This window comes from Hesperophylax consimilis, chromosome 8 (genome assembly GCF_061612785.1).
Source record: "Hesperophylax consimilis isolate HC1 chromosome 8, BYU_Hcon_1.0, whole genome shotgun sequence".
NCBI lineage: Eukaryota > Metazoa > Arthropoda > Insecta > Trichoptera > Limnephilidae > Hesperophylax > Hesperophylax consimilis.
In genome coordinates this window covers 35176269-35191845 of record NC_142843.1, presented here as the reverse complement: position 1 = coordinate 35191845, position 15577 = coordinate 35176269, and the positions used below count along the sequence as shown (strand labels likewise).

Genomic DNA, 15577 nt, shown 5'->3' with positions numbered 1-15577 from the left:
CCGACTCCGCCCTTCGGAGCCTTGGCACAGGCTGAACTAATTCCGCCCTTCGGATCCAACCCAAGTTGCCGCTTGTGTGATGTCGGTGATAAGTGCGAACGTGGAGATCCGCGGTTCAAGATAAGAACTATAATTTACGCCTAGATTAAGACTAACCCTTCTTTATACATTTTTTATTAAATAAATGTTTAAGAGTGTTTTGTAACTAAGTAACTTCTTTTTTTTGTACTCGTTCCTCCTTATCTTTTACATGAATAATATTAATTATTAACTTCCCTTGAGTAGAGTTGTAACAATATATTATATATATTCTGTAATTTTTTGATGAAATAAATAAATTAAAAAATAAAAAAAACTACAGACATTATTTTTTTACAATGCAAAATCCCATGAATTGAAAGTATATTTTGAATTTGCCAATCGCCCACAGCGGAGTTCAATGGGTACAAACTTTTTGTGGACGATGAGCACTTCCGGCACCAAAAGAGTTAATTCACAGAAAACATATTCTATCACTTGCAAAACTTGTAAAAACTCAACTCAATCACTGGTAGAACACAAGAGAAAAATGCAGCATACATTTTATGTAGTAAAAACAAAGGGGTAAATAAAAAATATTCTTAGGGTTGATAAATAAATAAAACAAGTTTAATCTCAGGAAATGTTATTATTTAATAACTGCTGCATTTCTTTTGATAGTGGCAATTTGATTGGTGAACTCCGGTTATTAAATTTGTCTCTTAGCCATTGTTTTCCTTTTGCATCTAATATCACTTTGGAAAACAGTGCTGAACCAACAATAATATTCGTAATCTTGATATATTTTTCCATTTCTAAAACAAATGCTGCAAAATAAAAATTAGTACACATGCGTTTCTAATCAAATAATTTCATCACATAATTTTGCGTCAATGTGTTTTGTCTGGAATGACAAGCTGATGTTTGTATTTTAAATAATATGTACCTATTTGTTTCCACCACTGTTCAGTTCTTTTGGCGCCAGTTCCAAAATACACATTGTCTTGATAAATCTTGAGTTTGTTTTTATCAGTTGATCCCATTAATAATGAAACAATCATATTGGGGCCAAAAGATTTTGGGTGGAAGCTTTGTATTCCTCTCAAGAAAAGCTCGGCATCATCAGTGAGATCATATAAATCATATGGGTATCCAATGTTGCTGAAAATATCACAATATGTTAACTTTAGGGAAATTCAATGTCATTATAAACATATATCGGCGCCTCAGTGCTTAAGAGCCGGCATTCTGAATCTCTACCAAACTATAACAAATTTCCCTCAAAAACTATAAGTTTTTAATTTCTTCAAAACAAATTATTTTTTAAGATAATCTCTGTACATTTATGCTAAAAAAGTAAATTCATGAAATTCCCTCGATAGAAAAATATTGCGAAATATGCTCCGAAAATTAAAAAAACAGGTTTGTTCTGTTATTTAACACATTACAGGTATGACAAAAATGCAGTGTTTCTTTAAATGCTTCTCGAGACACTGTCGAGAAATTTTAGTTTGTTTAATTGTAAAGTTGTGTTTAATTAAATATTTTCAGTCGCATATGTCCTGTTCATTCCAATCGTTTTTAATATTAGCGGATTTACATAAGTCCCTTTCAAACAATCGTCATTCGCCGGTCGGACAGCTTGCCTAACAGACCTGCGCTTGTGCTTTCGGCACCTAAAATTAAGTGATTTATTGTAAATAATAGTATATTGCAAATATTTGAATAATTTATTTTATGTGAATATTGCATTTTACAGGTTAAATAATATTGGTTTTCAAATATGGGAACTAACAAAAAAAGAATCGGATTTATAAAAATATATTAAATCTTCAAAATTCACACATGTTGCAATCTGGACGGTAACTGCTAGAATTTTGCAAACTTTACTACTGAGGGTGTGCAAGCCCGTTTTACAGTCTACGTATATTTATTATTATATTAATATTAATATATTATAAATAAATACTTTGTTTTTTTTTTTTTTTAATTGTAAAACTAATGTTTTACTTGCAAACTTTCAGTGTTAGATTGCCAGTATCATGATATGAAATGGCCTGCATTGGCATAAGTTTCACTACATAATATAATGGGACATTCTACCGTTCTATATCCTGAAAGAGCACCCTAGACTTACAGGGGGAAGGTCAGAGGACTAAACATGAACCAAGGGCTACTCTATTACAATAACTCGGGAGACAGACCAGGGTTTGCATCCTCATTAGAGGAATAGCTGGCACAATTCTCCCACTGGCACTGCAGTGTTCAACACCTGGTGCCAGTGAAGCTACATGTCATGCTGGATCAAAGAAGCAGAGAAGTAGTGGTGGTATCAGCATACAAGCCCTATGACTCTACGGAACCACCACCTTCAAGGGAAATAAAGAGACTCATCCAGGACTGCAGGGAGAAGGGTAGGGAACTGATACTCGGAGCTGATGCTAACTCGCACCACTTTGTGGTAAGTTGGGGAAGTACGGACATCAACAAACGAGGATAGGACCTTCTGGAATACCTGAGGACAGTGAACCTTTAGAAACTCAATAGAGGTAGGGAACCCATCTTTGTTAAAAGTAACAGACAGGAGGTGATGTCGGATGAACCATACTTGTCGGACCATTGACACATAGAATTTAAACTAGAGGGAGAGGCAAACAGAATGGGGACCAACACATATAGGAACCTAAAAGCAAATGACTGGACTCAGTACTCAGAAGAGCTAAACACAGGAATGGCAAGATTCCCAGGCAAATATGGTTGCCCCAAAGAGATTGAGGACATACCGAGGGACTCAATGATAAGGGCATACCAAAATAGCTGCCTTCTGAAGACAAGTACCAAGGACAAAACACCGTGGTGGAGCAGAATACTGCAGGAGCTACGGAAACTAGTAAGACAAGCCTTCAACAGGGCCAAAAAGTCTGGAAACTGGGATGCTCATAAGCAATACCAGAAAGAATACAAGGAAGCAATCCGGAAAGCCAAAACAGGATCCTGGGAGAAGTACTGTGGGGAGGTGGAAACCATCCCACAGGCAGCAAGAATTCATAAAATTCTTGCTAAAGACCCAGGGGCAGCTAACGGCCCATTTCGGAAAGTAGGAGGAGTTGGAGGAACTGCTAGGGAAAAACTTTCTTGGTTACAAAAAGTTAGAAGAAAGTGGCACCGGTCCACCACCGACCCGAGTTACACGGGAAGGTAACGATTGGGACACTGCGGCTAAAATAGTTACTCCCTCCAGAGTTAAATGGGCGATCAACGGGTTTGACCCATTTAAAAGCGTGGGAGAGGATGGAATCTTTCTGGCACTTCTACAGAGGGGCCTAGATACAATCCTACTTCCTGTGAATAAGATCCTGAGGGCATGCTGTGCCCTGGGATACATTCCCATATCATGTAATAAAACAAGGGTAGTGTTCAAGTCCTATACCGGGGAGAATCGACTATGACCAACAAGGCGCATTTCACCCAATTAGTCTCACCTCATTTCTTCTGAAGACTATGGGGAGGCTAATGGATAGGAACACAAGGGACGGGGCACTGAGAGAAAAGCCCCTCCACGAGTTGCAATTTGCCTATCAACCAGGTAAGTCGGTCGACGCGGCACTGAACAGGTTGGTGTACAAACAAACAAACTGGCAGTAGGACTCTTCCTGGATATAGAGGGAGCATTCAACTGCACCACTATTAAATTCATCGATGAAGCGGCAGAAAGACATGGACTCATACTTACGGTGACAAGGGGTGAGGTGAACATCAGAGTATTGTGACACAAGGGTGTCCACAGGCAGGGGTGTTATCACCCTTGCTGTGGAGCCTAGTGGTGGATAACCTCATCCTAAAGCTAAACAACAGGGGCCTATATACACAAGGGTATGCGGATGATATCGCGACTATAATAAGGTGTTGGGATGCAGACACAACCAAAGGTCTTATACAGTCAACACTGGCAACAGTAGAAGAATGGTGTGGAGAAACAGGGCTGTCAGTCAACCCAGATAAGACAAAACTGGTAATCTTTACTCGCAAAAGAAAATTAGAGGGATGGAGCAATCCAACCTTCTATGGAAAGGAGTTAAAACCCTCAGAAACGGTTAAGTACCTCGGAGTCATCATAGATGCCAAACTGAGCTGGAAAAACCAGGTGGAATCTGTGGGCAGAAAGGCATGTGTTCTAATGTAGGCAACTAAGCGAATCTGCGGCAGAACGTGGGGACTCAAACCTAAAATGATGCAATGGCTGCACACAGCCTTTGTAAAACCAAGAATCACACATGGAGCCTTGGTCTGGTGCAGGACAACAACACTGAAAACAGTGATAACCACACTCAACCACATACATGGACTTGCATGCAGAGGAATCATAGAAGCCATGCGAACCACTCCAATACTAGCCATGGGGGTGTTGCTGAATCTACCCCCACTAAACTTAGAAATAGAGGGGGCGGCGATGGCGGCAGCCTACAGGTTACAATGGAAAGGTAACCTGTAGGCTGTCACACGGAGCAGTTCAGAGTGACGTGCTCCACAAGGGAGGAATGGGACACAGTTCCAGGCCCTACCCACAAACAGGAACTAATCTGGTTCACCCAGAATGAAGCGATCCAAAGTACTCATATACGGACCAGACCCAAGGCGAACCAGACAACTACTCAATATGGACAGAAACTCACTGAAGGAACTGGTAGGACTACTAACGGGACACTGCCATCTCAGGAGACACATGCAGTTGTTGGGAGTGGAAAACACCAACAGATGCAGGAAATGTGAAGAGGATGAAGAGACTCCAATTCACCTTTGGTGCCAATGTCCCGCCCTGTTGGGAACAAGGTTCAGATACCTGTGAAGACACATTATAGAACAAGAAGACATAGCCACATATCCAATGACAACCCTGGTGACTTTATAAAAGGGACCGGATTACTGTTAAAGGAATGAGGTAAAATGGGCCTATGGCCTAAGTGCTCACGGGAACTTTACGTCAACTGTCTCCTGTAATAAAAAAATAAAAATTAATATTCTAGGAGCAGTTTTTCATCACCCTGCAACCAACACTTGAATTTTGAAACAAGATGCAGAATCTACGTTAGTTAGTTCTTTTCCAACCTACTGCCAGAAATTTGAAACACAATGACAATCTATTTGCGTTTCAATAACTCTAAGTAAATTTACGGAACTTTTAAATACCACCGCTAGTCGGTTCTAATAAATATAATGAATTTACGTCAATGATTTTTTCAGTAGTTTCCAAAAACGCATTTTTATCGAGTTTTTCGTAAAATGTCAATCTTTAATACGACATTGCGGGAAAGTATTAATGGAATGTAATAATTGTGACCTTCTCGTTCCTTCTGTCTTGATCTTTCCAACATTTTTATCGGCAGTCTATTTTTTCCACGCAGTTTCGAGTGAACGACTGCGATTTGAAAAAAAAATCAATCGTTTCATAGAGATAGCTCGCCCTTCAGAAGCGAAACTGCACCCTGAATTCGTCTAAAATGCGGGGGAACGTGTTTGATTTTGGTGAGACATAAAACACTGAATTTTACGGAACAGTAGTTCAATTTTCCAATTGTCCTGTGAGTGCGAGCCGTATTTAAATTTCGCTAATAAACAACGAAACAGTGTTAATCTCAAGCGATCTACCAGCTAATTATAGTACTATATATTATCTGCATATATAGTTAGTAATAACATAGATCATTGTAGAAATGTATTATATATTTGTACAGCGCCCTTGAGAATTAAGTCAAAATGAGTCTTGCGGTTGTTTAAACTTAACGTGAGAACGATCGTTTTTCACCTGCAGACCCTGTGCTTAAAAAATAGTGAGCAAGAATATTACTATATTTACATTACAAAAAAAAAGTGATGACATTGGGGTAGATACTATTCAGTAATATTTTCATTAACATATTAATTTAGGGGGGGAAATGGATTGAGAAATGCTGTGAAAGAGAAATGAATAAAGGTAATCAATTTATAATACTTACTTTGAACAATTATCACAACAGAATTGTGGGGCGGGATATGCAATTTGAGAGGTTTTGTCAAAATGATTACCAATGAACTGCCTTCTGCATAAAGTTGTGAAGACATATTTTTTCATTATGTTATTTCTCATTTCCGCATTGCAGTAAGTTGTTTCAGATTTAGAATTTGCAACATTAATGTATCTGTAAAAGAAAATAAGATCGAATTTATTATTTGAACAGAAAAATGTGTGGTTTATAAGCCACATTGTTTAGTATTCTTTTTGCTTTCAATGCTGCCACTCGACTTTACCGTATACACTCATAATATATTATGTATCCCAATAATTTTTTTATTTAAAAATATTATCTTTCTTCCATATTATACATGTAGTTTTAAAAAAGGCAATGGCACAGCATTCAACACAGGATTTGAGTATTTAGGGAGCTGTTATGTCAAAGTTAACCTTGTGGGGGGTTTCTCCATCTTCAGCCCCTTGTAGAGCAATTGCCAAATTTTCTACCAAGGCCCCTTGGCAGTGGTAGAAAATTCGAGATTAATTGATTTTTAACAATTGTCCATTCTGCCGTACAGGTACGGTGGGTATACATACATAGCTGTGGCGGAGGAGCCAACTAAAAGTGTTTATTTTGAAATTATTAATAAATGATGATTACCTATGGGTAACAAAGTCGGCCAAGGAATGGTACATGACACACAATGCAGGTTTACCATCTCTTCCTGCTCTGCCCACTTCTTGGTAATAGCCTTCTATACTAAGTGATGTTCCATAGTGAATAACAATTCTAGAAAGAAAGAATTACATTATAAAAAAGTAAATAATCAATTGTACACAAGTTTAATATTTTTTTTAAAGTTAGAATAATTATTCTTACCTCACATCTAGTTTATTAATGCCCATTCCAAAAGCTGTAGTAGCCACAATAACCTTAGTTTCTCCGCTAATAAAATCATCCATAATATTTTTTCGTACAGCATTGTTCAACCCAGCATGATAAGCACGGCAAACGATTCCCATACCTGTAGCAAATATTAAAATTACATTATAAAAACGATCATTTATCTGAGCAGTCACACTGCTTTTAATAACAGAAATCGTAAAATCTTAATCAATCCTCGACCCTTTCCCCGCTGAATGCATCATAAAATGTACAAAAAATGCATGCCTCGAGATCTACATGCATCTATTGAGGCAATTTTGTTTTTAAATTTGAAAACCAGACCAGTAAAATTCGCATATCCATAAATATTGTAAGCAAATTACTTAATTACCATTCAGTAGATTCGCCAATTTTTCAGTTCCTTTTTTTGTCAGGCAATAAATTATAACAGATCCATCTTCTATTGAGTATCTTTTTTTATCATCGTACAAAACTTTAGAAATATCCCCGTAGGGTTCCTTAGTCATTTCTCTCGTCATAAAATAGAGATTTGTACGGTCATATCCTGAGCAAACTTCTTGGGGATTTCTGAAAAGTATACATAACATAAAAATGTAATAAATTAAAACAAAAAAAATAATAATAGTGATTATGAAAACCAATGGTTTACTAAAAGCCACCCTAATCGGGTATGCCGGTTTTAAATTTCCCACTTTTTTAAATACCTAAGTTGTAAACCCTAATGTTTTACATTTGTCATCCGCAGTCATTGAGGTTTTAAAAATGAATCACTATGCAAAAGAACAACGTATTGTTATTATGAAAACACATTATCAATATGGCGAAAATTTTGAAGACCGTTTGAAAAGTTTATGGTATCAAATCAATATTTCTCTAAACGAGTTCACCATTCGAAGATTAATTAAAAAAATTGCGAAAACAGGTTTGGTTAGTCCAAACTCTACCGCGTCCTTGTCCCGTACAGTCAGTCTTCAGTGAGAGCATCTATGAGAATTCAGGAACATCAAAATGTCATTTAACATTAGCAGAATCAGTTTGAAACCAAAAAATCTTCTAAAATTTGATCAAAATTGTCAGGGTATGCCAGCACAGAGGCGGTGGACGTGTCATCATATTTCATCATTATCTCAACATGTCTATTTTAAAAATCAATAATAAATCGACGGTCATGAAGTTTCTTTTCTGCATTTTTACTGTTTTTGATATTTTGCAACGTCCCCTATTTATTTCATTGGAGAAATATGTTACAGCGGTCTCCGGGGTTGAGGGGTAAGGCTCTCGACTAGCAAGTCGAAGTACGCGGGTTCGAATCCCGGCATGTGCATTAAATTTTATTTGAATACTTTGTGTTATTTCAAAATTTATTAATTTAAAATAATATATAGTATTCTTGCGGCACTTTCCAGGATGGAAGATACTCTCAGTATCGCCCTGGTGTAAGACCCCCATTCAGAATTGAATCGTTGCTTGAAATGGCTAAAGCCGTGTTTGGTGACCAGATCTGAAAAGCCAGGTACTCCCCCACTCTCCTCTTCCCCATCTCCTTCCACTCTCCAGTACCCTTCAGCCTCACAACATACCCCAGTTGGGGATGCCATACTCTTAAAAAAAAGTAAAAATGCAGAAACGAAACATTAAACAGCTCCACTGGAAAACTACAAATTTGCAAATCCGACATTGTTCTTCGGGACCATCGAAATAATAATGTGTACTGTGTTCCATTGAAAATTAAATCCGGTGTACCCATAGACATATGAATATTAGTAGACCTGCCCTAAGTGATTAAAAGCGTATTATTCCCCACTCCCCATACCGGTTCCATTGGAGCCGGCTGGGCTCGCGTATGGCCTCAAGTGAATTTAGAAAACGTGACGTCATCATTCTTGTGCGAACTATGGTCGAGGCATCATCGGTTCATTTTACTAAATAACACGGCAAAATGGTGACTTGTGCTATGAAAACTTGTAAAAATAGATGTGAAAAAGAGAATAAACCCAATTGTCGTATTACATTCCATATATAAGCATTATTTTACTTTATTTTAAGCATATTCACATCGTATAATATGGATCAGTTGTAGAAACATATACTATCAAATCGAGATACGTCTGAACACAAAGCTGGTTGGTTGCTGGGAAGTAAATTATGAACATTTATAAAAGTGTCTTAACTAAATACGTAAACAAAATATTCGACTCTGAAAATAGAAGAAATTTATTTTGCCGAATTTGGACTTCGCAAATTTGTTCATAACGTGGTGAGTAATTTGCGCTCCCATGTAAAAATGTCTATTCATTCAAAAGCAGATTTTACTTTTAAGAACTAAATGGTGATATTATAATGCGAGATGCCTATTTACTGTCAGATTGATTTATTGACGAATCACAGTCAGCTTTTCTATCTGCGTCCCGCAACTCTTGTTTTAACCCCTCGTCCTTAACTTCTCGTCTATTATATTCATATGTCTGTGGGTGTACCCTTTATTTCTAGTAGCTAAGTAGGAAATTGGCTTACCTTAAGCCTAGCATGTGAAATATGCCGTATTTCTCCTCACTGGTGGCGGTGGCAGTAAGGGCTACCACGGGAACTGAGGGTAGCTTCATTCTGAGGACGTCCAGGTTTCCATAAGCCGGCCTAAAGTCGTTTCCCCAATGAAGGATACAGTGAGCTTCATCGATAGCTATGAGAGTTATCTTTACTTGGTAATGAAGTGTTTCCAAAAGATCCAAACCTTTAAATTTCAAATGAAATCTGAATGCATTTCAGACATCATATTAGATTGATAGCCGCTGCGGTCACAGCAGTAAAAACTAGTTTTTTTTAAACAGCGCCATCTGTTGGACAGACTGAGCCACAGCAGCGCATGGTGTGGTACAGATAGTTTTTTTTTAATAAAATTTTAATGAAGCTTTTGATGGCCAATAGTAATACATATTACTTAATTGTGGATGATATAATATTTTTTTGATTTTACACATATTGTTGTATTCCATTAAAATAATATTGTTACCATTGACTGAGAGTGCAGATTCCGGAGTAATATAAACGATCCTATAATGTCCATTCAATACCTTCTGATAAACAGTTTTGTCTGGTTGAGCGGGTCCAAGAAAACAGGCAGGAATATTTAGAGCCTAAAAATTAAGGCTAATATAATTATCATTCATACAACTTTTCATGAAAATAGCTGATATTATTAAAGTTTGAGATAGAGACATAATTACCCAAAAGTAGGTACATTTAAGGTTGGAATTATAAATACCTATATAAAGTGATAAAAAATATGGATGAAGCGATCATTTTACCTGTAACGACTTAACCTGATCTTGCATCAGAGATATTAGTGGGGATATGACCACGGTCAATCCATTTGTAAAAACGGCGGGAAACTGGTAACACAGAGACTTGCCGTACCCGGAGGGCATTATAACAAAGTTGTCTCTTTTCTCTTCTATTAGGGAGTTGATCACCCTCCACTGCGGAGATTTGAAATTGTCAATTCCAAATTTGGCTCTTAAGCACTGCATATGTTTGACTGTGGGATTCGTTGGAACTAAAAGAAAAGGTAAATATTTACTTAACCGCCCTTTTAATAGGCACAGATTATGGAAATTACATTTCGTTTCCTTAGGAGTCCTGCAATTGCAGTGTTGAAGAATTGTGCCCACGCACGTCTCGAAGCACTGAAATTTCAGTGTCGACCTTATACATTAATTTTTCCTTTGGGTATTACTTCTACAGGGTTTGTTAAACACAAAAATCAAATTGACACTTTATTAGGTATGGTATTGTCTTCATGATAACCAACAAAAATGTATTTTTATTTATTGATTCTTGCCGGCTCCTAGGGGTTAACTTAATTACTAAAAGAAACAACTATTTTCGTCAGGAGAGATGGTAAAATATGCAAGTTGCCGAATTCCGCCTAACTTAGGGCCCGTTCCCACTTCTGTTTTCAAATCGGAGGGGGGTCCCGTTTTAAAAACGGATGCTCTACGGCCCTGTTCACACCTCCGTTTTAAAATCGGATCATACTCTACGAAAACAAATAATTGTCAATTCAACCAAAACATTTTATTTGCTCATTCTTCAGTAATGGTGCGCAATGGACGATGATGAAGCTCTTGTTATCAAGTGGTGCTTATTAAAAAGAAGGAAAAAAATAAATAGAGAATTTTGGTTGAAAGATTTTCTGTAGGAACTTTCCAAGTGTTAATTGGTGAGTTGAGAAGTGATTAACTAAAGTTCTTTAATTATTTTAGAATGTCTATCACTTCCTTTAACCATCTACTGGAACGAATTTCAGAGAGCTTAACGCATCAAAATACAAAATTGAAAGAGTGCATTTGTCCTGAAAAAGGCTATCGATATTTTTAAGGTCATTAAACAATTACAACTTAAACATTTAAGCTTTAAAATAAAGAAAAATAAGTAAAGTTTAAAAAATAAAAAATAAATTTTGAAACATGTTGATAATAAAAAAGTTGTGTACACCAAGCGTTTTGTTTTTATTTAATTAAAAATAAAATATTGCAGTTTGTTGGCTACTGGGTCTTCCAGTGGCGGTCCGTGAGTTTTTAGCGAGCTAGATTGCTAGGATAAAAAATATGTTTTAATTTATTTACTTAACAAAATAACTAAATACAAGCACGCAGCGTGCCTGCTTCCTTGCGACTGGGAGCGGGCGGGGAGGGGTCGGGGTGTGGCGGGGACTCTGCCGGAACGACTAGGCGACAAGTGTGAAAAGCTCCATACAAAACTATGAGCGAGCGAGTTCCGGCACGATTTTAAAACGGACGCGCTGCGCTGGCGATCCATCCGACAAAAAATGTCGGATCCGTTTTAAAATCGTGTCGGACAAGTGTGAACAGCTCCATACATCCACTACAGCCGCTGGGGCATCCGTTTTTAAAACGAGACCCGCCTCCGTTTTTAAAACGGAAGTGGGAACGGGCCCTCACACAATTTAAATAATATGTGTTACTTGATTTCAACTTAATTACTATGTGAAACAATTATTTAAGGCGGGGAGATGTAAAACTTGCATAAAATAGATTTTTGGGTTATTTTAATCATTTATGCGTATTTCTTAATCTTCAAACTTAATTTTGATTGAGGAAAAATGGTACTTTAAGGTATCTTTTACCATCTCCACCGACATAAATAGTTGTTTCCTGTTTGTAATTAAGTTGCTATTTTATGCATATAGAGCGTGAGGCGGAATTCAACAACTTTTTCATAATTATCGATTACCGTTTATTATATATTTATAATTATAAACAAGTTGTTTGTTTACCTTGGTTAAATTCACTGTTAAATTGTTCTGCAAATGTGTTTTGATCATATTTGAGCTGAAATATGATAAGATTTGAATTATTTTCACCTAATATATATTGTTACAACCTTACTTAAGGCGATGCCATACGTAGTAATGCAAAATCATGTGTTTTTGGTTTGAAAATTTGGTCGCCTAGAAATGTTTCAGATGCTTTAATTAAATACTGCGAGTAGTATACATCTTGGCCTTTGAAATAATCGAGTATTTTTTAGATTAGTCTTTTTATAAGCCCAGAAAAAATAATGTATAAGGCTTATAAAAACTGCTTTAAAGCTCAAAATCTCCTACTTACGAACCCATTTTCGGTTATGATTTTATTGTATAATGTGACAAATTAAGTTATTTATAAAATGATCGAAAAAAAATTAATATTTATGCATGAACATCAACAAAATAAAATAAAAGGCACTTTTTGGCAGTGTTTTTTTCTTGCATAAATCAAAACAGGCAGATGGTGTTAAGCGGGAATTTAAACCTTATCGCCATCTATGTAAGGGTTGTTATTGATAGCGGCTTAATTTAAAATATTACACGACGTAGTGCATCACCTTAAGGTAGTTTAATATTAACACTATGCATGTAAAAGAAAAGGAGGAACGAGTAAAAAAACGAAGTTACTTAGTTACAAACAATATTAAACATGTATTTAGTTGCAATTAAATTCAATCTAAGTTTACAATTAAACTCTTATATCTAGATTTATAATTATTATTGTTAAATATTTTAAAATTACATTTTTACAATACGACCTTCAAATAATTGCAATATAGCCCAGCCTTGGGCGAAGGTTTTTATTGCCCTTGGGTCACTGGCTTAAGGCCAAGTATAATAGGTACCCTGTTCAGAACGAAACTACAACAATGCCCCCCAGCGGAGGAACTCGGTTTCACTAGCCATTTAAAGACAGTTCTGTACTAAAAAAGTTCTGTTGAAATTCGTAAGATGTCACTAATTATAAGTGACTTATATTGTATGTTGTTATTTGATTTTAACACTTTCCCACTGCAGAAGGCTCCGCGCTGACACAAAAAATACAATAGGTAGGTACATCAATGGGCTCTGACCGTAATAAAAAAAACGTGCTTGAAGACTATTCAAGAGTAAAAAATGCATGTTATGAAGGATAACAAAAAAAATTCTTTTTGTTAGCTTTTTAATAAGGATCATAGAAGAAAACAACGGTGCCTAAGTAAATAATATGTAATGCTTTATTAAAAACAATTTCATGACACAAGTAAAAATAAATTACTACTAAATTGCTACTTATAAATTCACATATTTATAAGTAGCATGTGATAAAAAAAATTAAAAATTATAAAAATATGGGATTCGAACCCGGGTCCTGCATAACGAGTGTCGAACTCTCTGCCTCTAGACCGCGAAGAGAGGTATCTTGCGCGACGAGAACCGCGTATACGACGTGTACTCCTCAATTGACTTGTCCCGCGCAATTTTAAACTTTGAAAAACTCACTTACGGCTGTGTTTTTTACTAAAAAAACTTGTCACGCACGTCTGCAAGGGTAATTAGTCGCGTTATCGGCCTTGAGTCACTTGACGGTCATGAGTCGGTTTTACTCCGGTCCTCGAAAATGAATAACGCGCGTAAAGAAGTTTCACTTCAATATGTAAAAATCGTATGTAAAGTACATTAAATTTGAAATAAAAATTATGAACGTATATAGCATGTACCAAATAAGAATCAGCTAAGCACACCTCACAATAAATGTAATATTATTTTACTTATACAATAAAAAAATGTGAAGACGAATCGTATCAACCTAACTCGATGAACATCTCTGATGCCTGTCCTCAAAATCAATGACAAAACATATTTACATAATATACACAAGTGTGTGTGCGCATGTCCACGTCGAAAACTAACACATGTATAAACACGTGCACAGCAAGACCGTTCGTCAATTTATAAAAAAATACTGGCAAACTTCTTCGTATATACAAGTAGGTATTATCTTCGCTGACTGATGACACGCAAGATTTTGTTGAAAATTCCAAGGGTCGTTCCGTGATTAACGCCATCTGTTGACATATTTAAAAATAAGCCTTCAGTTCTAATTTCTGCCGTGGTAGCTGAATTAATGTCGCCACTTTACGGCAAAATAATTTATTATTTTAATAAACTCGAAACTCTTAAACAAATGGTAATTTAAAAATGTGAAAATAATTTTAAAAAGTGGACAAAAATAATAGAAACTATTCCTCGTTCCTTTTTTTAGAATAAATTTAACCAAAGTTTAGTAAACCGCATTTACAAAAACATTAAAGATAGTGCCTAGGAAATAATTATACCACAACCTTATTTTTTTTATTTTTTTTTTATTTCTGAACGAAGTCTTGAAGAAAAACCTTCAAGGTATTTTTTGAGGATATTCAAAATTTAAAATATTTTTTGAACAATACGAAAGGACGGCCATAAAAAGGTCATATTTCTGATTTAGTTTTGATAAATGCTAAGTCTGTATTAATAATAAAAATAAATAATTTTTTTTTTTCCGGCTAAGAACATCATATTTACCGTATTGCGTAATAATATTTTCATTATTTCGAATTGATAAATTACTAGACACCGCCTTAACATTTTCCCATTTCAGATTTATGACTATTTATGAGGGTCTAGAGCTAAATCTGCGGACTAATAGGTATATTTATAGGTTGGCTTTCTAATTTTTTTATGACGGTTGCCGGCCAATCTATATAACTAAATATTTAAGTCTAATAATACGAACTGCCACCCCCATCTGTGTGTAAAATTACGGAGAACATATTCGGGCGCACGTCTTCAATTTGGTCGTACTGTGAATTCAAGTCACGTAGATACCTAGGGACATATCAATATGATATATCAAAGAAATTATAAGCAATTATTAGAGTATTCAAAATAGTACCTTATTGACTGTAGAATATCTTGAAATTCCTTCAGTACGATTTAAAACAAAGTTTGGGAAAATAACCTTTTCTGGAGTTACCGCGATTTTTAAAGAGTTTATTGTTAGCTTGCAAAACATTTTATATTTTTCATATTAAAAACAAATTAACAAAAAGCGAGCTCATCGACTAAATAAAAGTAACATTGCTTTTTCAACTGGTAAAAGAAAAAAAAGAAAATAACATAACCTCAATCTTAAATCTCAACAAAACAAAATAGAATTTTTGACAGTTATTTGATCTACCATAGACGTATTTATAGCGTCGTCTGACAGTGGCACAGTTGCACATCTTTTAATGTTTAACAAAGTTTATGTTCAAACAAAAATATATCTTATGCACGCTGATTTATGGTTGATTTTTACGAACATAAAAATTAT

At 35.9% G+C, this 15577-nt stretch overlaps 1 protein-coding gene across 2 annotated transcripts; it reads right to left on the bottom strand.

The window, feature by feature from the left end:
• Positions 1 to 640: 640 nt before the first annotated feature.
• LOC149421934 (bifunctional 3'-5' exonuclease/ATP-dependent helicase WRN-like) lies at positions 641 to 15413 on the bottom strand. 2 transcript variants are annotated; one of them, XM_089634614.1, is made up of 11 exons: positions 15158 to 15413; positions 12211 to 12265; positions 10220 to 10467; positions 9925 to 10048; positions 9429 to 9645; positions 7285 to 7481; positions 6888 to 7032; positions 6669 to 6797; positions 6012 to 6194; positions 965 to 1179; positions 641 to 845 (listed from the first exon to the last, which is right to left on the bottom strand). In XM_089634614.1, exons 1-11 carry the CDS (start codon positions 15275 to 15277, stop codon positions 655 to 657), a joined length of 1824 nt encoding a protein of 607 aa, XP_089490740.1. In that variant the 5' UTR covers positions 15278 to 15413; the 3' UTR covers positions 641 to 654. The 2 variants fall into 2 exon arrangements, with proteins under 2 accessions (XP_089490740.1, XP_089490741.1); XM_089634615.1 differs by lacking the exon at positions 12211 to 12265 and having other exon boundaries at positions 15158 to 15274.
• Between the last annotated feature and the right edge of the window lie 164 nt (positions 15414 to 15577).